The sequence below is a fragment of the Microcaecilia unicolor genome, chromosome 4 (assembly GCF_901765095.1).
Source record: "Microcaecilia unicolor chromosome 4, aMicUni1.1, whole genome shotgun sequence".
NCBI lineage: Eukaryota > Metazoa > Chordata > Amphibia > Gymnophiona > Siphonopidae > Microcaecilia > Microcaecilia unicolor.
Genome location: NC_044034.1, coordinates 125,111,880 through 125,134,214, shown reverse-complemented (window position 1 = coordinate 125,134,214; position 22,335 = coordinate 125,111,880). Strand labels below are relative to the sequence as shown.

The window sequence follows — 22,335 nt, the reverse complement described above, 5'->3', positions numbered from 1 at the left end:
CTCCGCCCACTCATAAGGCATCTAAAATAACCTATTGAAATATCAGATCTAGAGCAGCCTTCTCTTAAGTCCACTTTTTTGCCTGAGGAATACTTTTTCCAGGACTTTTCTAAGCTGATGATGCATCTAGTGGACTCTTGCCTATATCTAGTAACTGAAGTCAGTTGTAAAAACTACCTTCTATTTTCACCATCTTAGTGCTGACTCTCATCATGTCTCCATGTACTGGAGATCTATACAATACTCCCATAGACATAGAATGTTTTTTTAAACTTCATGCTGCTCTACCTTTATTTCAAAGGAATCTATTGTGTTCCTAATATAAAGAGTTACTTCTTCTCCCCTTTTCTATGTCACTTATGAAGAGATTGTAGCTTGAAATGGTCACATTGAGGGGCATAATCGAAAGGGGCGCCCAAGTTTTCCTGAGGACGTCAACGCAGGATGACCCAGCGAAGGGGCAGGGAAACCTGTATTATCGAAACAAGATGGGCGTCCATTTTTCTTTTCGATAATACGGTCGGGGACACCCAAATCTTAACAGGTTGTCCCTAGAGATGGTTGTCCTTAGACTTGGTCGTTTCTGATTTTTGGCGATAATGGAATCTAAGGATGCCCATCTCAGAAATGACCAAATGCAAGCCCTTTGGTCATGGGAGGAGCCAGCATTCATAGTGCACTGGTCCCCCTAACATACCAGGACAACAACCAGGCACCCTAGGGGGCACTGCAGTGGACTTCAGAAAAAGCTCCCAGGTACATAGCTCCCTTACCTTGTGTGCTGAGCCCCCCAAAACCTTCCAAACCTCACTCCACACAACTGTACAACACTATCATAGCCCTTATGGGTGAAGGGGGGCACCTTGATGTGGGTACAATAGGTTTCTGGTGGGTTTTGAAGGGCTCACATTTACCACCACAAGTGTAACAGGTGGGGGGGATGGGCCTGGGTCTGCCTGCCTGAAGTACACTGCACCCACTAAAACTGCTCCAGGGACCTACATACTGCTGTCACGGAGCTGGGTATGATATTTGAGGCTGGCAAAAAATCTTTAAAAAAATTTTTTTTGAGGGTGGGATAGTGATCACTGGGGGAGTAAGGGGAGGTCATCCCCAATTCCCTCTGGTGGTCATCTGGTCAGTTCGAGCACCTTTTTGAGGCTTGGTCATAAGAAAAAAAGGACCAAGTAATGTCATCCAAGTGTTCGTCTGGGACGCCCTTTTTTTCCATTATGGGTCGAGGACGCCCATGTGTTAGGCACGCCCAAGTCCCGCCTTCGCTACATCTCTGACACGCCCCCGGGAACTTTGGTCATCCCCGCGACGAAAAGCAGTTGGGGACGCCCAAAATTGGCTTTCCATTATACCGATTTGGCCGTCCCTGTGAAAATTACGCCTATCTTGCGATTTGTTTCGAAAAATGGGCGTCCTTCTCGTTCGAAAATAAGCCTGAAAATGATCCTTTTTTTTTTAATATCAAGTCTCTAACTGCAAAGCTACTCTAATCTATGGTACCTTTACCAGGGGGGTCCTCTAGATGTTCAATTTCATCTGACTCTGAGCAATATGACTCTAAAAGTCCATGTTCTGCCTTCCTTTTTCTTTATATCTTTTCTTCTTCTGTTAGTTTTCCATTTACTATTTTAGCAGCTTTCTCTCCCTCTAGTTTTCACTGTTGTTTATTGTCTAATTTATTTTGGATTTTTATCCATTAAGGGCTTACTTTGTTTACCTCACTTCTTTTGGTTTGTGGGAGAGAGCAGTTTATATCTCCCCACTTGCTTAGTTTAAAAGCCATTCTTGGATGGGTGTAAACCATCTAATCTGTTAAAGATACTTATCTTCCAGAAAAAGAGGAGGAAGTTACAATTTGTGAAATAAAATGTATTTCCATGAGCCTGTGGTCTCATGAGCAATAATTTCATTGTTTCAGTTTTGATAAGGCTTTTAAGAGAGCTGCATCTCCCTCACACAGGCTTCAAGTTAATTACCTTTGTTTTATGGCTCAGTTGCCACAGCAACACTGACAAATGGCTAGCATATGGTCTTGGAGCTTATTCTGTACCTTCCTTAGGAATTTGAGAAACGAGAGGCAATTGATAGGTCCAAATGGCTTTTACAGCTACTGCACAATGCTTCATGGAATTTTTAAACTTGGATAAAGCCTCTAAGTTCATTAAGGATGTGATATATTAATTATTCATTTCAGTTAAGCACAGTGGCATACCAAACATGATTTTTTTTGGGGGGGGGGGGGAGAACAGTTAACATGGGGGGAAGCACTAGGCATCCTCTTTCATCTTCTTCCTCTTGCTTTCCCTTTCCTCTCCCCTACTCCCCAGCACCAGAATTAAAACTACGTCAGAGGAGGGCGTGCACAGGAAGAAGGAGAGAGACATCGGTGGAGGCAGAAGGGAGCGACGATCCATTGTTTCATCTTGTGCAGCGCCTTCACACAAAGATGAGAGGCGCTGCACAGCCGGTAAGGCGGAGGGGGGTCCTTTGGAGGGGGGGAACGGCGGTGACGAACTCGGGGGGGGCGGAGCAAGGGGCGGAGGATGGCGGGAGGCAGAGCAGTGTTGGGAAAAGAAGAAGATGAACACAGGAAGGGAGGGGGGCTCGGCGCTGCTAAAGTTTAACTTTTTATTTTCAGTTTTTAATTTAGTGAAGGGCGGAAGCATGGAACAGCGGCGATCTGGAAAGGCAAGGCCGTCCATACAGGAAGCTTCTGAAGAGCGCTTTTGCCCCCTCCCGATCCTTTTTTAAGGTATGTTAATTTTTTTAGTAATGCAGGGGAAAGCGGGGAGCCAGTGTTTGTGGTGTTTTTATTTTTTTTTCTCACTTTTCATGTTTAAACATGCCAGCTTTGATTTTTCTGGTACAGGGGGCAGCGGGGAGATGACAGCTCAGGCCTTTACGACTGGTCTGACCACACGTTAAATATGTTGCGGAAAATGATTCGGTGTAATCGTAGGTATTGTTAGTGCATCCCGAATCGCCCACATTACAATGGTAGTTACTCCGTTTTCGTTAGCTGCTTGCTTCGTTGGAAAAAGGCCTTTAATGCATGCAATGGTTGGGAATTTCGTTCGTTAAAGGGTTGTTAGAGGGTCGTTAAGGTTTAGTGCATCTAGCCCAGAGCATGCTCACAGTGCCGGTGTTGGTAGCTCAAAGAGCTGCGACTGACTGCTACACTTTTTCTGAGTGCCCAGATTCCATTATAGAATACTAACATAACCCAGTATTGGTGCCCCTAACCAGTGCTTTTTTTGTGCCGGTAAGCGCCGGTACAGCGTACCGGCGCCTTTTTCATGAGGCCCCACTCCCGTCCGTTCTTGCTCCGTGCTCCGTTTAAATAACATTACCAATCGCGATTCTCCGTCCCCTCCCCTGCCCTTCCCTCACCTACCCTCCATCAGCACGTCGCCTCTCTCCACTGCCCTCCCCTCTGCAAGTCACGCGAACCGGTCCGGAAGTGAAGGCAGCAAGGCAGGCACGCAGCAGGCAGGTTCCTCTTCTCTTGCGTCGCTTCCCTATAGCGCGTCCCGCTGGGCATGGATGAGGGGAGGGAGGCGACATGCTGGGCATGGAGAGGAGGGGAGAGAGAATCGCTGGACAAGGAGGGGAGGGCAGAGGAGCGATGAGAAGTGCTGGGCATGGCTGAGGGGAGGGCAGGGGATGGAGGAGAAGTGCTGGGCATGGATGAGGGGAGGGAGGCGACATACTGGGCATGGAGGGGAGGGGGAGAGAATCACTGGACAAGGAGGGGAGGGCAGAGGAGAGATGAGAAGTGCTGGGCATGGATGAGGGGAGGGCAGGGGAGGGAGGTGACATGCTGGGCATGGAGGAGAGGGCAGGGGGAGAGGAGACATGCTGGACATGGGCAGGGGAGGGCAGGGCAGGGGAGAGAAGAGAAGTGCTGGGCATGGATGAGGGGAGGGCAGGGGAGGGAGGCGACATGCTGGGCATAGAGGGGAGGGGAGAGAGAATCGCTGGAAATGGAGGGGAGGGCAGGGGGGGAGAGGAGACATGCTGGACATGGGCAGTGGAGGGCAGGGGAGAGAGGAGAATCACTGGGCATGGGTGGCTGGAGGGGGGCAGGGGGAGAGGAGGGTTGCTGGACATGGGTGGATGGAGGGGAGGGGAGAAGAGGGTTGCTGGACATGGATTGAGGGGAGGGAAGAGTGAGGAAGGAGATGAGATCAGGGAAAAGGAAGAGAGGAGAAAAACTGCACATGGATGAAGAAAATAGGCAGAAGCTGGATCCACTGGACAGTCAAGTCTGTGGAGTAGGACCCAGTTTTTACTTACGGATGTAGGGCAAGAAATGAAGAAGAAAAGTGGAAAGTAAAGAAATAAATAGAAAGGAAGCCCTGGAAACGGAGTTAAGAGGACAGATAGCAACAGAATCGGATACTGGGCTAGCATGATCAGAAAAACAGTCACCAGACAACAAAGATAGAAAAAAATCATTTTATTTTCATTTTAGTGTCTAGAATATGTCCAATTTGAGAATTTACGTCTGCTGTTACAGGTCTAGTATCCCACTGGGGATACTGGACCTGTAACAGCTTACAGAAATTATTTATAATAAAAATCACATTATTTTTTTCTCCTATACTCCTATAATATTTGCAATGTCTGTTTATATGTGCCATGGCCGGTATAAGGGGTGTGGCCAATGTGAGTGTGGCTATAACAGGGGTGGAGCCATATGTGGTGACCCCGCCCACAATGAGTACTGGCACCTTTTTTTCTACAAAAAAAGCACTGCCTCTAACATTTATGTACCCACAGTTACACTAGCAATAGACCTAGCTTAACTGCAGGTGCATAAATGTATAGACATGAGCAGTATTCTGTAAGTGAGAGCCCTGCCCATGTCCTGACTGGGATCCACCCATGTGTAACTTCCCTTCCATTTACATGTTAAGTAGATTTTCACTATTCTGTAATGGCACCTAGACACCCTGCTGGCATTTTTGTGGGTAAATGTACACTTGAGCAAGTATTCTATACATTTACACTCATAAAAGAGATATAAATGCGGGCTCCTAGGTCAGTGCTTCTCAAACTTCTCTTGGAGACACACCTAGGCAGTTGTGTTTTCAGGATTACCTCACTAACTAGGCATGAGATAAATTTGGATATATTGGAGATCCATTGTTCTCAAATTTATCTCATGTATGTTCACTGTGGTAATCCAGAAAACTGACTGGGTAGGTGTGCCTTCAGGAGAGGATTGAGAAGATTGACCTAGATTATATAATTGTCCATTAATAGTATAAACCCCTATCTGCCAACTTTCAGCAACATTATAAGGATAGCGTTACTGAAAATTCTTACAGATTGACCTAACACTGTCTGGATAGTGCCAAGGTGAAACAAGGACAGAGCATTCCACCTAACTTTAAAGATAGCCAATGACAGGAGTGGACTGACCATTGGGACAATAGAGCAGTGCCTGAGGGCCCAGAGCAGTAGGGAGCCCAATCTCCCCTAGCCTCCATTTAGTTTAATCACATTTGATAGGTGGTTAGGGGCCCATAACCCTTATTGCCTGGAGGCCCAGACCATTATCAGTCTGCCCCTGGCCAGTGATATTCAGCTGCTATCCGTATAGCTATGCGGTGTTTAAGAACAAAAGGAGTGTCTTAACTTCAACCACTTAGTTATACAGATACCTCCAGATTCTATAAATGGCGCAGAAATTTGCACGTACAACTAAATTGGGTGCTAACAATCATTGGTGTTAATTGGCAACATTTTGGATTTGCACGTGCATCTTGTGAAGCAGTATTCTTTAAAGATCTCTGTGCAAATCTTATAGCATGCACCTCACAATGGGATGTGGCCATGGGCATTCACTAAAGATGTACACAGTATTACAGAATCCTTGCACCCAGAGTTTGGTGCAGAAATTGGCTCTAAGTGCTATCCTATAAATAATGTGCAATTCAGAGCGGTGTTTATACAATGGCACTCCATGTGGATTTTTTTCGGTGTCATTTACTGAATCTAGTCCATTGTGGCTAAACACCACTATTATCTATTTAGCTGGCAGCAATCAATAGTCTGTACCAATATTCAGTGACACCACTTCTAAAGATAGTGGCACTAAATATTCTGTACATTGGTGCTTCATTTTAGGTGCCACAAAAGGGCACTTTTAGCACCAATTGTATAATGGCTTTAGGGCCATTAAGCCATTATAGAATACTAATGCAAAGCTGCATTGGTGTGCCACAAATTAGATGCATTTACTTATGACTGGTCAATGGTAGGAAAAGGCAAATCATACTCTAGGCATTGTAGATAGCAATAAATCATGATTAGCATAAAGGGCACACCTATATGCTCAATTAATTTATTGCATGGGGACAACCCTTACACTGAAACAACATATCTTAGGCACCTATCCTATATTCCTAAGTAGAAATGCAAAGGCATTGTAGTAGCAGAAATGATCATATAAAGATGTTGCCCTAGATGTCTCACCATCATCTGAAACTAAACATGACCAAGACTGAGCTTATCTTTCCCCCTAATCCCACCTCTTCTCTTACACCATTCTCTATCTCTATGGGTAACACTCTCATCCTCCTTTTCTCATCAGCTCTTAACCTTGGGGTCATCTTTGACACCTCTCTCTCTCTCTCTTTGCACATATTCAACAGATTGCTAAAACCTGCCATTTCTTTCTCTATAGTATCCTTTCCTTTCTCAGCACACTACCAAAACCCTTAGCCACACTTTTATCACCTCTCACTTAGACGATAAAAGGAGCGAGAAAGACTGGGCTGATGAACCAGGGGAAGATGTTTATTAACAAATGCTCAAAAAATACAAGATCCAAACAGCATGTGATGTAAATTAGAGATGGATTCTACAAGAGGCCATGTTTTGGCTTGGAAGCCTTCATCAGGGGTCTCCGATAAGAACAAACACAAACTGGAAATGGTTTTCAAGGGTGATGATGCGGAGGAACTGAAAGAAATCTTGGTGAACCAGGAAGACGTACTGAGCCAAAGTGACAAATTAAAGAGTAGTAAATCACTTGGATCAGATGGCATACATCCAAGGGTACTCAAAGAACTCAAGCATGAAATTGCTGATCTGCTGTTAGTAATATGTAACCTGTCGTTAAAATCATCTGTAGTACCTGAAGACTGAAGCGTGGTCAATGTGATACCGATTTCTAGGGGTGATCCAAGAAATTACAGACCAGACCAATGTAACTATCTCTGGCATTATCTGGCAGTAATTGGGAAGCACTGTGCACTGCCTGCTTACTGTGAGGTGGTAAAGGCTCCCCATAGAAATGCGCCGAACTTCTAATGCATGCAGGCAAAAAGGAGCATGGTTATGGGCAGGGAAATGGGCATTTCATGGGTGCTTTGAAATTTACACTTGTAATTATAGAATATGGCCCAGTGCGTGTAAAAATACGTGCCAGGATTTATGCTATATTTTCATTTGTGTAAATGGATGCGTGCAATTTTAGGTGCTGAGATATCAACTAAGCGTATTCTATAATCGGTGCCAATTATAGAATATGCTTAGTCGGCAGTGATTTCAGCACCAATTTTTTAAGCGCCATATATAGAATCTCCCCCTCTATGTTTTGTACCACAGGTTTGGATGAGCTTATGTGCATATTTTGTGTATAAGTACTTTATTTGATTTGTTTAAAACATTTTTTACATTTTTGTAATTTTCAATATTGATATTAATTTTACATTGCATTTGCATTTATTTACCTATATTGTTTTTTTATAATGTATTTGTATTTGTTCTTATCGAGGATCCATGATGGATTCCCAGCCAAAACATGGCCCATGTAGGGTCCATCTGTAATTTACACCACACACCATTTGAGTCTGGTACTTTTTTGAGCATTTGTTAATAAAAGTCTTCTTCTGGTTCATCAGCCTGGTGTTTCCCATAAAAAGAAGATTTAACATAATTACAAATCATTTGAAACTAGCAACTTCTAGAAGGATAACTCAGAATTCTTACAATATTTTAACCTTGCTGGTTTTTAAATTAAAGGACACTGGTAAAGATGGTGGCATAATAAATTGGATGTCCTTGAGGGGCATAATCAAAAGGGGTGCCCAAGATTTCCTGAGGATGTCCTCGCAGGATGTCCCGGCGAAGGGGCGGGCAAACTCGTATTATCGAAACAAGATGGGCGTCCCTCTTTTGTTTCGATAATACGGTCAGGGATGCCCAAATCGTGAAATTTAGGTTGCCCTTAGAGATGGTCGTCCCCGATTTTCTGCCATAATGGAAGCCGAGGACGCCCATCTCAGAAACGACCAAATCCAAGCCATTTGGTTGTGGGAGGAGCCAGCATTCGTAATGCACTGGTCCCCCTGACATGCCAGGACACCAACCGGGCACCCTAGGGGGCACTGCAGTGGACTTCACAAATTGCTCTCAGGTGCATAGCTCCCTTACCTTGTGTGCTGAGCCCCCCCCCAAAAAACCCACTCCCCACAACTGTACAACACTACCATAGCCCTAAGGGGTGAAGGGGGCACCTAGATGTGGGTACAGTGGGTTTCTGGTGGGTTTTGAAGGGCTCACATTTACCACCACAAGTGTAACAGGTGGGGGGGGGGGGATGGGCCTGGGTCCGCCTGCCTGAAGTGCACTGCACCCACTAAAACTGCTCCAGGGACCTGCATACTGCTGTCAGTGAGCTGGGTATGACATCTGAGGCTGGTATAGAGGCTGGCAAAAAATATTTTAAAAATTTTTTTTAGGGTGGGAGGGGGTTGGTGACCACTGGGGGAATAAGGGGAGGTCATCCCCGATTCCCTCCAGTGGTCACCTGGTCAGTTCGGGCACCTTTTTGTGGCTTGGTCGTAAAAAAATGGACCAGGTAAAGTCACCCAAGTGCTCGTCAAGGACGACCTTCTTTTTTCCATTATCGGTTGAGGACGCCCATGTGTTAGGCACGCCTTCACTATGCTTCTGACACGCCCCCATGAACTTTGGTTGTCCCTGAGACGGAAAGCAGTTGAGGATGCCCAAAATCGGCTTTCGATTATGCCGATTTGGGCGACCCTGTGAGGACGATGCCCATTTCCCAAATTAGTGGCAAAAGATGGGCGCCCTTCTCTTTCGAAAATAAGCCTGCTTGTCAACTGTGTTCATCCCATGCCTTTTTGAATTTTGGCCCTATCTTTATCTGATGTTACAAACAGTCCCAAGTATCAGAGAGCTGCGAATGCCACAAAGTCCTTTTGGTAACTCAGTATGATAGAACAAAGACAGGGCAGGAACAGCTTCTCTGATTGCCTGAAGTGGAACCCTGGGTCTTCCTGGTCCAATCAGTTGTGGCCGGATGAAAGTATATGTTAGCAGGTGATGAAACGTGCATTCCAGGCATGATGGTCCATTGTACTAGAACAGGACATAAATGGTACAGATACAGTTGTGCTAGGAACCTTACTGGTTCTGAACAATGGACAAAGACTGTATTCAGAGCCTGCTCACAAACAAGCAGCACAGCTCCCAAAATATAGCATGTCTGGAATTCTTGCAGAAACCATGACAGTATTGCTCACAGAATAGTTCTTAGGCTAAGTTAGGCCTTAGGCCAACAAAGGTGAGTACAGAGTTGAGAGTACAGACAATAGAGTACAAACAGACTTTGCATCTAGCATATGCCAAGCATGTATTCTTGAGTGCTTTCAAATATTTTTTTCAGAAGTTTGACAATGTACTGAACAGCAGCTCAACATCCCAGCTTGTGAAAGGCATTCAAGAAACCTTGTATTTGGCCTCTATATGACCGGGAACCAAAATTGCTGATTATGAATCAGCCCCCTAAGTGGAGTAAATGAAACAGCAGCTTCTATACTCTGAAAATATATATAACTTGATCTTATACTGTGTTTTTCTCAGATCAGTTCATACATTTTTACTCCTTTCATCTGGCAAGTCACTCTTATGTGTGCCCTTCTCCTCCATTGCTAACTCCTGTCTCTGCTCTCAACCTTGCTGCACTGTTTCCCTAGAACACAGTACCTGAGTCAGTGCATCACGTTCCCTCTCTCACCATTCTCAAATCCAGATTAAAAAGTCAACTTTTTCCCTAGACTCTTTTGTTCGTCATGTATGTTTGTCTCATATGTGTTTACACAGTGCTGCACACACCTGATAGCACTTTTAGAAAAGATAAGTAACAGTAGTAATAATAGAAAGTGGTTTTATAGTTCTCCTTCACTGTCCTTCATTCCTTTATTCTGTTTCCTCTTTGGCTCAGTAAAGTCATAATATTTAAATTATTTTATTTTAATCAGGAACAGTAGATATAAAAATCTAGTTCTTTGAGCTTCTACTGCATATAAGTGAGGCAGCGTGAAAAGATATAACATTTGGATTATTTATTATTTCACTTTCTTAACGTCTGAATATGAGAGATAAAGGTTCTTCTTATTTCGTTTTTAGATTAGCTTTGACATTGCTGGACATTCATTTCTAAGAGTGTAATTTACTAGTCAGACAAAAGGAGGATTAAAAATTCTAATTTTACTTTGACGAGAACATATGACTTCAGAAATAGATTCAGGCTTCAGTAGAGGAATTAATTGTCATTTCTGATAACATTCACATCTTAGCTTTGTCTTCAGGATGGTCAATCCTAGTTCATTTTAAATGGATATATTAAGACTTTATGAAACATTTTCTGTTTTTAATCTTGGGGCCAATATACAGTTATGAATGCTACAAAATAACTGCAAATCTTAAAGCAAGAAAGACAGCGAGTACAAAAATTAAGGGGCTTTTTTATAAAACAGCGGTAAAAACTGTTCTCAGTGCGCCCTTATGCAGTCATTCCCTTGTTCTAAGGCCATTATTTCTGCTGGGGTACAGTGGCTGAATTTCAGAATTTTTGAATAATGGTCACATGCTAATGTTCCTATTAGCGAGTCCTTCTGTACAGAGAGAGACACACACTAGCACGTCTATATCACTCCCTTGAGAAAGCGGTGGAGCGAAACGGGTCCCCGTCAGGAGACAAGAGTAAAGGCGTGAGACCATCCAGCATTTAAAGCTAAGTCAAAGGAAGTTTTCTCTTTGTGAAAAGTTACCTGAATAAAATTTGAAGGAGGTTTTTTTTAGGTCGATGATGATTTTAGCCTGAGATATGCCTTATGATTTTTCATGTATATGGGCAAGCTGGCATTTTGAGACCTTTTTCCTCCATAATTAAGTGAATCTCTCAACACATGTGTCAATATATATAATTGCAGTCATTCTATTGTGTAATATACGTGAAATATCTGCAATTAGGGTTGTTCATTTTGAAGTAACCTTTGGTCCTATTAGCGAGTGGCCATTAGTACATAAGCCAATTTATTGGTGACCAGGACTCACATGCTAAACCTGCACTAACAGTTTAGTGCACCTACTCTCCACCCTCCATCCCCCCCCCCCCCTGACATATCCTCTGCACCAAAAATTAAATTTTGTTTTCTAGCACATGGGTAGCACACACACATGGCAAAATTGCAGTGGAATGCCTTAGCATACCCTACAGTATGCCATTTTTTGCTGTGGTATACAGGTGTTAGTGCTTACCACAACTTTGTATAAGGGCCCCTAAGTATGTAAAACAGAATAATTTGCCAGTGTGAACCAGATAAGCAATATGACTTTGTAAACAAGATAATCCCCCCAATATTCAAAACCATTTAACAAGCCAGTAACGGCACTAGACCAGTTAAATGATACTTAGCCGCTAAGTGCTAATACTCAGCGCGAGATAACCAGCTATCTCGGCTGAATATTAGCACTTAGCAGCTAGCCGGCTAACTGGCTATATCACATGACATAGCCTGCTAGCGCCAATATTCATTGTCTGGTCGGCTATGCTTGGTGGCCAAATATGGCTGCGTCAATAGATGGAATATCTTTGGCAGGTTCCAACTTAACCAGCCAGTGCTGAATATCAGCTTAGCCGGTTAAGTTCAAACCGGCCAAAAATAAACTGGATATCCAATGCTGGTCACTGGAAACGGCCCGGTGTTGAATACCCAGGCTCAGTGCAGACCGCGAGAAGCAGACCAGCTATCTTCCGCAGTCTGAATATCAGGCCCAATGTATCTAGAAACAAATAAAACAATATATCTATGCATAACACTCTAAAACTAAAAATATATGCCCCTGGATTCAATATAACACGACTTAGGTTGCGCATGCAAATCCAGTTGTATTCTGGATTTGTGCGCACAACTTTAGTTAACAAGCCAAACAGCACTGATATTTACAACTTAATCAATTATTGACACTAATTGGCATTAATTAGAATTTACGCACAGAACTGTCTAAGCATATTCAGTAACGTGAGGTGAGTAAATTCTAAATCACAGTTGAAAAGAGGCTGCGGCCATGGGCATGGAATAGGCAGATTGTGGGAATTTCTAAAATCTATGAACGTGTTTATAGAATACACCCAGTCTACGTATAATTTAGACGCCAGCATTTACATGAAGTTTTACTTGTTGTAACTGCCCACAACTAAATTTAGTTGCATGGATGGGTGCTCGGCATATTCTATAAACCATGAAGAAATTTAGGCTTATTCTATAAAGTGCACCTAAATTTAGGCATACTTTATAGACCATGCCTAAGCACATTTCATTTTGGTGCTGACTTTTTTAGGTGTCATATATAGAATCTAGCCCATAGGGGAGGATTGTATAAATGGCGCCCAAAAACCATACTCAGTGTAACTCTATAAATGGTGCTCCAAGTTGGGCATTGTTTATACAACAGTATGTACCTGTCACATCCCTCATCTCCGGTCTGACGAGTTTCTTTAGCGGCACGGGGGCACCCGCTGCCTTAGCAGTCTGGCGCTTCTGTGGATGGTGAGGTGTCCCTGCCGCCAGAAGCAGCTCACGCCGTGCGGTGGGTTACCTGGGGGCAGGCGCGGCCATTTCTGATTTCTTTGGCGCTCTCGCACCACGCTGCTCACCGCGTCCACAGGGCGCTTATTTGGCTCCTCGTCCTTCATGGCCTCCTATGGGCTGTTTCCTCTCCTTTGCCCCCTCCTATTGCTCCACTTCTATTGGGCAGCCTGTTCTCCTCTCTTCCTGCTCTCTGCCTATGAGGCCCTTTCTCTCCCAGCTGGCTCTGCTGATGTCAGACGCCAACACTATAACAGCTGATCTTCTTTTCTCCCTCGTTTCTTCGGCTTCTACTCCAGTAGGTTCTACTTTGTACTCTTGCGTTTCTTACTCCTGACCCTCATTGCTGAACCCGGTTCGTCCTCTGATTTATTCTTCTGTCTGCTGCCTGCCTACCGACCCTGCCTGGACCTGATTTACTCTTCTTTCTGCTGCCTGCCTACTGACACTGCCTGGACTTGATTTACTCTTCTGTCTGCTGCCTGCCTATCGACCCTGCCTGGACCTGATTAACTCTTCTGTCTGCTGCTTGTCTCCAGACTCTGCCTGTACCGGACCTTTTCTGCCACTCTCCTTTGGCTGGTTCCTTCAGCACCCCTCTTCTCATCCCTCAGCGCAAGTCCTGCCGGCCGCCCGCACCTGGGGGCTCAATCTCCGGGGAAAGGCAGTCACCACAGGTGAACCTTGGGGTTGCTTGGCCATCGAGTGGAATCCAGGCATGTATCATTCACACCCGGCAACTCACCACTTGGTACAAGAACTCACAATCCTGACACTACCTCTGGGATCCATGTCCAACTTTTAAGAGTGAACATTTTCACCAACTGAAAGCTGGTGTAAATCCTGGCATGTAAATTAACCATGATGTGTTGAGAGTGTCTGATAAAATTAAACTAGCAGATGCTCCCTTCTTCCTCTTTCTATCACTTTCTATTAACCACCATTTATTTTATTTATTAAAACAAACATTTTCAGTAGTCCACAGAATACCATAGTCCCTTATAGCTGAATTATTTATCAAATTTTTTACTGTTCCTGTAAATCTTGAGGCCAATATTTAGTGGCATGACAAGTCCCCCTAGGGACAGAGAAAATTACCTATATATATAATGTGTACAGCGCTGCGTATGTCTAGTAGCGCTATAGAAATGATTAGTAGCAGTAGTAGTAATTTGAGTTGGATATTCAGTGTTAGTCATCCAGACATAATATATTTAGTTAAAGATATCCAGTTAACTCTAAGACAACCCTAATGTTGCAATCATAGTTGTCCTGTTAAGTTTAGCCAGACATCATTGATATGCAGCACTGTAAACTAGAATGATCCTAGTACTGTTTCTGCTAAATCAGATAAATTTTTGTCCAACCTATGAGTTGGCTGGACAAAACTTAGCCAATCATGATAATAATAACTTCTATCAAAAAGAGTAAGTATTTAGATAAACATAGAACATGCAATAGATAAAAATATCCAACATCCCATTTCTAGGGAAACATTAGAACAAACAGTCTGTATTCAACTTAATGATTGGTTAGAAGAGAGAAACTGGCTAGATCCATGTCAATCTGGATTCAGACCCAGTTATGATTCAGAAATGGTCCTCATATCCAGTGTTGTGCTTGAGCCGGCTCACACCGGCTCACAAGAGCCGGTTGTTAACTTTGCTTGGCTCTTGCGAGCCGGTTGTTGAAACGCGCGAGCCGGCTCTCCTCCCTCCCTCCGGATCCGGTCCCTCACGTCACCGACCTGACTCTTCGAATTCTTCGGGGCAGGTAGTCTTGCCTACCCGCTGCCAGCTGACTCTCTCCTGCTGCCGATTTGTGCTTTAAAAATGGCCGCCGAGACTTTCAGAGGCGGCCTCGCGAGACTTCTGCTGAAGTCTCGTGAGGCCATTTTGAAGTGCGAACTGGCAGCGCCAGCGGGGGAGAGTCAGCGCTGGCAGCGGGCAGGCAAGACTGCCTGCCCCGAAGAATTCAAAAAGTCAGGTCGGGTCGGCGACGTGAGGGACCGGATCCGGAGGGAGGGAGGGAGGAGGGAGGGAGGAGAATTCACCGAACAACTCGGGAGGGGTTGGCAGGGGAGATAAGGGAGTCGCTGGGCATTTGTGGATGGAGAGGAGAGAATGGTCACTGGGTATGGGTGCATGCAGGGCAGGGGAGAGGAGGGTCACTGCTGGACATGGGTGGATGGAGGGCAGGGGAAAGGAGGGTCACTGGGTATGGGTGCATGAAGGGCAGGGGAGAGGAGGGTCACTGGACATGGGTGCATGGAGGGCAGGGGAGAGGAGGATTGCTGGGTGCATGCAGGGCAGGGGGAGAGAAGGGTCACTGGACATGGGTGGATGGAAGGCGGGTGAGAGAAGGGTCGCTGGACATGGGTGGATGGAGGGCAGAGGAAAGAAGGGGAGAGAGAAGAAATGCTGGACATGGATGGAGGGGAGGGAAGAGTGAGGAAGGAGATAAGATGAGGGAAAAGGAAGAGAAAAACTGCACATGGATGAAGAAAATAGGCAGAAGCTGAAGAAGAAAGGAGGAAAGGGAAGAAATAAATGGAAAGGAAGCCCTGGAAACAGAGTTAAGAGGACAGATAGCAGCAGAATCGGATACTGGGCCAGCATGATCAGAAAAACAGTCACCAGACAACAAAGGTAGAAAAAAAATCATTTTATTTTCATTATAGTGTTTGGAATATGTTCACTTTGAGAATCAGGTGCTCAACATTAAAAGTTTATATTTATTTACTTATTTATGGCATTTTATCGCACATTAAACATGAATTAGATTGGAACCTGGGATCATTTAATTTTTTTTCCTGGAGTAATGCATTGCCACCCCCCACCCCAGGCTCTCTCCCCGGCTATAGCCAGCTCTGCAATTTGGGGGGACGCAGAGGGGGACCGAGGAGAGAGCCTGTTGTTAAACATTTACCAGCACACCACTGCTCATATCCCTACTAGATGATCTTCGCAGAAACCGAGACAAGGGATTCACCTCAGTCTTAGTACTGCTAGAACACTCAGCAGCTTTTGATACCGTGGATCACGATATCATGCTATCACGACTGACAGAAACAGGTATCAATGGAACAGTACTTGCTTGGTTCAGATCCTATCTATCAGACAGGCAACAATCCGTAATGTTTGGCAGCAACTCATCACTACCATGGATACTGACCTGTGGGGTACCACAAGGATCGATATTGTCACCAATTCTGTTCATTTACCTCAAGCCACTAGCTGAGCTAATTCAGTCAATGGACACTTAGTTCTACATCTATGCATATGATGTGCAGCTACTCATACCCATTGAAACTGACTTACCTACAGCCTTGAATAAACTGATTACCTGCCTAACATCAATTCAAGAATTGGCTAAACACAACAAACTTTGCCTGAATCCAAGTAAAACCGAGCTTCTCTGGGTCCCTAACACAAATGGATACATGCCTGACATCAAAATCTTTTTTGGGAAGTACGAACTCCCCCTCACATCACAAGTCAGGTACCTTGGAACACAGTTAGATTCAACACTTACTCTGATTCCCCAAATCCAAGCAACCTTCAAGAGCTGTTTCTACTATTTGTGACAGATACACTGCCTCTCTCCTTACATCGAGAACGTAAACCTTATCCCAGTTGTGCATGCCATGATAACAACAAGACTGGATTACTGCAATACACAATACAATAGCCTCACTACAAAGGGTCTGCACCAGCTCCAATTGATTCAGAATGCTGCAGCAAGACTCATAGAATGCTGCAAGCGACGTGACCACATCACACCATTTTTGCAAAAACTTAATTGGCTACCAGTACAATACAGGGCTAAATTTAAAACTCAATCAGGCTTATTTTCGAAAGAGAAGGGCGCCCATCTTTTGACACAACTCGGGAGATGGGCGTCCTTCTCCCAGGGTCACCCAAGTCGGCATAATCGAAAGCCAATTTTGGGCGTCCTCAACTGCTTTCTGTCGCGGGGACGACCAAAGCTCCCGGAGGCATGTCGGAAGCATAGAGAAGGTGGGACTGGGGCATGCTTAACACATGGGAGTCCTCGGCCGATAATGGAAAAAAGAAGGGCGTCCCTGACAAGCATTTGGCTGACTTTACTTGGTCCATTTTTTCTTGTGACCAAGCCTCAATAAGGTGCCCAAACTCCTCCAGTGGTCACTAACCCCCCCCCCCCCCCACCCTAAAAAAAAACTTTTGAAAATATTTTTTACGAGAATGGATCTCATGAACGAGAGCAGCTAATTCAATCAGCTTTACAGGTATTACCTCAAGATATTGTTTCAAAACTATCTCGAGCTGAGGCCCAACCTCAATCTCTCCCAGTCTTTAGTGGCGTGGTTAGACCAGCAGCAGTGACACTTGAGTCACTGTGGGACATGGTGTACGGCATTCAGGTTTCTATGCAGAACACATTGAAAGAAAACACTGGTGATATTAAAGCTTTGTCTGAAGCTGCGTTGCTCCAAGCGCAAGTGACTGCACAGCAATCCTTGAAATTAGATAAAGTGAATACTGAGCTTCAAGAAATGGGGAACTTGGAAACTGCATTGGTTAAAGATAATAATTTCATGCACAAGCGAATGGAATACCTGGAGAACCAGGTTAGGAAACTTAACCTTAGGTTTCTAAATTTCCCCAAATCTCCTCTAATTTCTCCTATTGAGATGGTAAAAAAATATATGGTTGACATTCTTGGAATGGATAAGGACTCACTACCTCCCATTACTCGAGCCTATTATATCTGGAACCCGAAGGGGACTGTTGGAAACCCCCCAGTAGTGGGGGATGGAATGAATCTTACTTCCTTCCTGGAAAGTTCACTGGAAATAATTACACAGAGGTCAACTATGCTGGTCACTTTTGCACTGGAGCCTGACCGCAATGCTGATTTAAGACTTTCCTTAAGACATTTAGAAAACTTGTTTTTGGGCTCAAAGGTTCGAATTTTTCCAGACCTCTCGAGGCCTACACAAATAAGGCGCAGGGCTTTTTTGGAGCAGCGCCCTAGAGCGATGGCATTGGGAGTAAACTTTGTATTACGATTTCCTTGTATTTGTAATGTACTGCTTGAGGGTAAACAGTTTCAGTTTGTAGACCCAAAACAGTTTAAAGAATTTCTTGATGCTAGAGCCGATGTGAATGTAGTATGCCCACCCTAACAAGCAGGCTAGGGTCGATAACCCGAAGTGGCAACCGCTAAAATATTCTTTAATTTCTTTTAGAATTTTTGAAATCTTGGAACCTAATTTCTTTGTTTGTGGACAAATAGGCAGTTAAGAATTTTTCTTTCAATTATTTAATTGTATTTTGAATTTCATTTGTAAAATAATGCCGATTGCATACTTACACTTTGTTGTGAAAATTGAATTTATTAATAAAGATTAAAAAAAAAAAAATATATATATATATATTTTGCCAGCTTCTATGCCAGCCTCAAATGTCATACCCAGCTACCTGACAGCAGTATGCAGGTCCCTGGAGCAGTTTTAGTGGGTGCAGTGCACTTCGGGCAGGCGGACCCATGCCCATCCGCCCCTACCTGTTACACTTGTGGTGGTAAATGTGAGACCTTCAAAACCCACCACAAACCCACTGAACCCACATGTAGGTGCCCCCCTTCACCCCTTAGGGCTATGGTAGTGTCGTACAGTTGTGGGGAGTGGGTTTGGGGGGGTTTTGTGAGGCTCAGCACCCAAGGTAAGGGAGCTATGCACCTGGGAGCTTTTTCTGAAGTCCACTGCAGTGCCCCCTAGGGGGTTGGTATCCTGGCATGTCAGGGGGACCAGTGCACTACGAATGCTGGCTCCTCCTATGACCAAATGGCTTGTATTTGGTCGTTTCTGAGATGGGCGTCCTAGGTTTCCCTTATCGCTGAAAACTGGGGACAACCATCTCTAAGGACTGACAAACCAGGGGTGGATGCTTTAAGGATTAACACTTTAAATGACAAAGCATCTGAAATAGCAAATAATTTTTGACAAATGTCCCAAATCGATTTCCAGTACAGTTGCAAGTTATGACAGTGAAAAAGCATATGATCAAGGGATCCCACTGCAGATTGGCATGACCAGCACAAATTTAATAATATTTAATCATATCTCCGACCTCATGTGCAACTTTCTTTAAATTAGTCACCTTACTTTCTAACTCTTCTTACTTACCTATCTATATGTTCCATCTTTGCTTATACCCTTCACTGTCAATTAAAACTTTCTATTACGTGTTAGGTTGACAAAAGTAGTATACTATTCCATACATTGTATTGTTATTTGTATATTTTTACTGCTGTAATTGCCTATTGCTCATGCTTGATCTATTCTTACTGTACACCACCTTGAGTGAATTCCTTCAAAAAGACGGTAAATAATTATTTAGCACTTTGCCAGCTAAGTTTAGCAGCCAAATAGGACCGCCTAAATAACAGTCCTAACTTTGGCCACTATAAACTTAACCAGCCAGTGCTGAATATTAACTTGGCCAGTTAAGTTTAAACCGGAACAAAAAATAAACAGATATTCAATATTGGTCACTGGAGACAGCCCGACATTGAAAATCTGGGCTCAGCGCTGATTGCTGGACTTAGTCAGCCTGAATATCGTGTATTACTGTGCATTTAATAGGCACCATTAGCATGGAAACTTTACTTATTTCAGTGCTTGATTTGATTAGAATGCATCTAGATGGTGGAGGTCAAGTTGTGTTATTAATGCGTGATATAACAGCTACTTTTGAGATGGTCAACCATGTAATATTGTTGAACCATTGGAGAGAACTTACTAATACAGACAGACCGTCCCCACCACATCATTAAATTAAGTCAAGCATAAAACTGCCCCATAACTATGCTTTAGTGCCTTTATAAAAATGGTTTGAGTCTTTCCTGCAAGACAGGTAATTCAAAGTTGTTTATTAGGGTGAAGAATCAACTTGGAAGGTATTGAAACATGAGGTTCTTCAGCGATCCACAATATTCTACCTATGGCTTTTCCATTAACCTACTATTTGCTATTGCTGCAACTGTGATATATGATTTTTACAGATGATATTCAAATAATATTGCCAGTTCAGTCACAGTCAAATGCTGCTGAGATGATAAACCAAATTTTGCTACAATTAGTAAGTGGATGGGAGCAAACAACTTAGACCTTTTTCGTATTATTTTTATCCATGCACACTTCCATGCTTCATAACTGGCATGTTGATGGAAAAATAATATCCATTATTATACTACTTCTTAGTAACTCTAGCTATATATCCCCCTAATGGAGGCCCCATTTCCCATCCAATGTCCAAAGTGAGGGAATGGGAGATTACATGGGTAATATGCTTCAGTTCTAATCCCCATTCAGATCAACCCCCAGATTCTATATAATGCACCTAGAGATCTGAGCCAAAATCAGCACGGATTCTATAACAATGAACTTAATTTAGTAAGCTTAACAAGCTAATGAGCACTGATAACAGCACTTAACAAGCAATAATAAGCACTAATTAGCACTGATTAGAATTTAGACGCATAACTCAATCTGTACATTCTGTAACAATGTGCGGCAAACTTGTAAAGCATACATGCAAAAGGGATGTGATTATGGGCAGGAAAATGGGCGTTTCACTGGTGTTCTGAAATGTATGTGCCTAGTTATAGAATATAGCCCAGTGCGCCTTAATCTATGTGCTGGGATTTATGCCACATTTTCATTGGTATTAATGGATGCATGTAGATTTAGGTGCTGAAATATCAACTAAGCGTATTCTATAACTGGCACCTAAATCTAGGCACCGATGATAGAAAATGCTTGATTTCAGTGCCGATTTTTTAGGTAACATATATAGAATCTCCCCCCAAGAATCTACATGGTAAAAAGCAAACACCCTTTCTCCACGCTCCCTGAATGGACCCTTGTACCATATTGACTCCTTTCAGTCAGACAAAGCAACCCTCTCTCACCCTGACCCCTCCTTGATAACTCCAAGATTAAAAATTGGTGGCATATAAGGTCAAAAAGAATAATACAAGAGTAATAAATTAACAAAATAAATGCATACAGAGGTTTTTAAATATTAAGACATTAATTGTAAATAAAGTCTCATGGTGGCTTTGGTATTAGTAATTGTAATCGAGTTACATATTCCCACAACAGGCCGGAGGAACAGCATTAATGAAGTTAGTTTGACAAAGAAATTCTTATGCATATTCAGAAATAAATGTGCTAGAAGACATATGGTAGAATAATTAAACATATTGTGCAGCTGTGAATTTACTAGCGACACACCAAGACAACTAAATATAATATATTCAGGAAAAATGACAATGTAGTAGTTCAGAAAGAGAATCCGAGGAAGATTTAATAACAGCATTGTACATGATTTAATCTTTCAACCAGGAATGATTAAGTAGTTTACATTTTAGTCCGATTTTCTGATGCATATTTAAAACTGAGCTATTAACACAAAAGATTTATTGTATCTACACTGCACTGTCGGAATCACAATTGGGACGCAGACTCTGTTATTACACATAAATTCATGTGCAATCTTTCTAAACAAATTTGTGTCAGGTCATTTATTGATGCCTGAGTTTTATATCCTGTTCATAAAACCTTCTGAGGCATCGCCTACTTTAGTGTAGAAGAAATGTGCAGGTTTCATTATTTAGCATTTTCCGAATAGCCTGATGCTAAGGACTGCAGAGATGTGTCTTTTAAAATACTAGTGACTGGATTAACCCTTCAATACCGATAACTGAGATTCAAAAATTGTAATTTACACATCCTTACAATAAATATTTACCTGCGGTAAAAAAAACTCAATGAACTAGTGAACATACAAAGGCTGCAGCTTTTGCAATACTAGGCATTTGGTGAATAATTATGATTAGATTGAATTTTTGCTTGTTCTTCTTAATTTGAGTTATTGATTTGTATTTGTTGGTTTTATTATATTTTATGCCTGTCGGCTTTGCTTATTTTAGGTTGTGCTCTCCCTGAACCTCCTTACTACATGCATATTAAAAATGCCAATATTAAATTAAATTAAACAGGGTGAAAAAGAAATAGAAGTCTTTTGTCTTGCATAAGCATATAGAAACAAAAGGAAGAGCATCTGTGATGCAGGACACTCAGGCAGCATAGGTCAAGGAATGACAGAGAGAGGATAAAGCTGCTTGGGAATGACTTTGCCTATAAGGAAATATGGAGATGTGTTGTGTCTTTTTTAATTGTCCTCATCAAGGTGCAATTTGAATTCAAATGTTATCTTCTTTGTTCATAGAATCTAGCTGCTGGATTTTTCCTCCTTTTTCTCTCAGGTCATCTACATATGGAGGCATATTTTCAAAGCACTTAGACTTACAAAGCTGCGTAGAGGGGCATTTTCTATATGACGTCTAAATTTGA

At 43.1% G+C, this 22,335-nt stretch overlaps 1 protein-coding gene across 1 annotated transcript in view; it reads left to right on the top strand.

The window, feature by feature from the left end:
• KLHL1 (kelch like family member 1) overlaps positions 1 to 22,335 on the top strand; it is a 683,807-nt gene that overhangs the window by 587,701 nt on the left and 73,771 nt on the right. Inside the window, exon 11 of the mRNA XM_030202420.1 lies at positions 17,335 to 17,541. Coding sequence (XP_030058280.1) covers positions 17,335 to 17,541 — 207 coding nt within the window. The remainder of the gene's footprint in view (positions 1 to 17,334; positions 17,542 to 22,335) is intronic.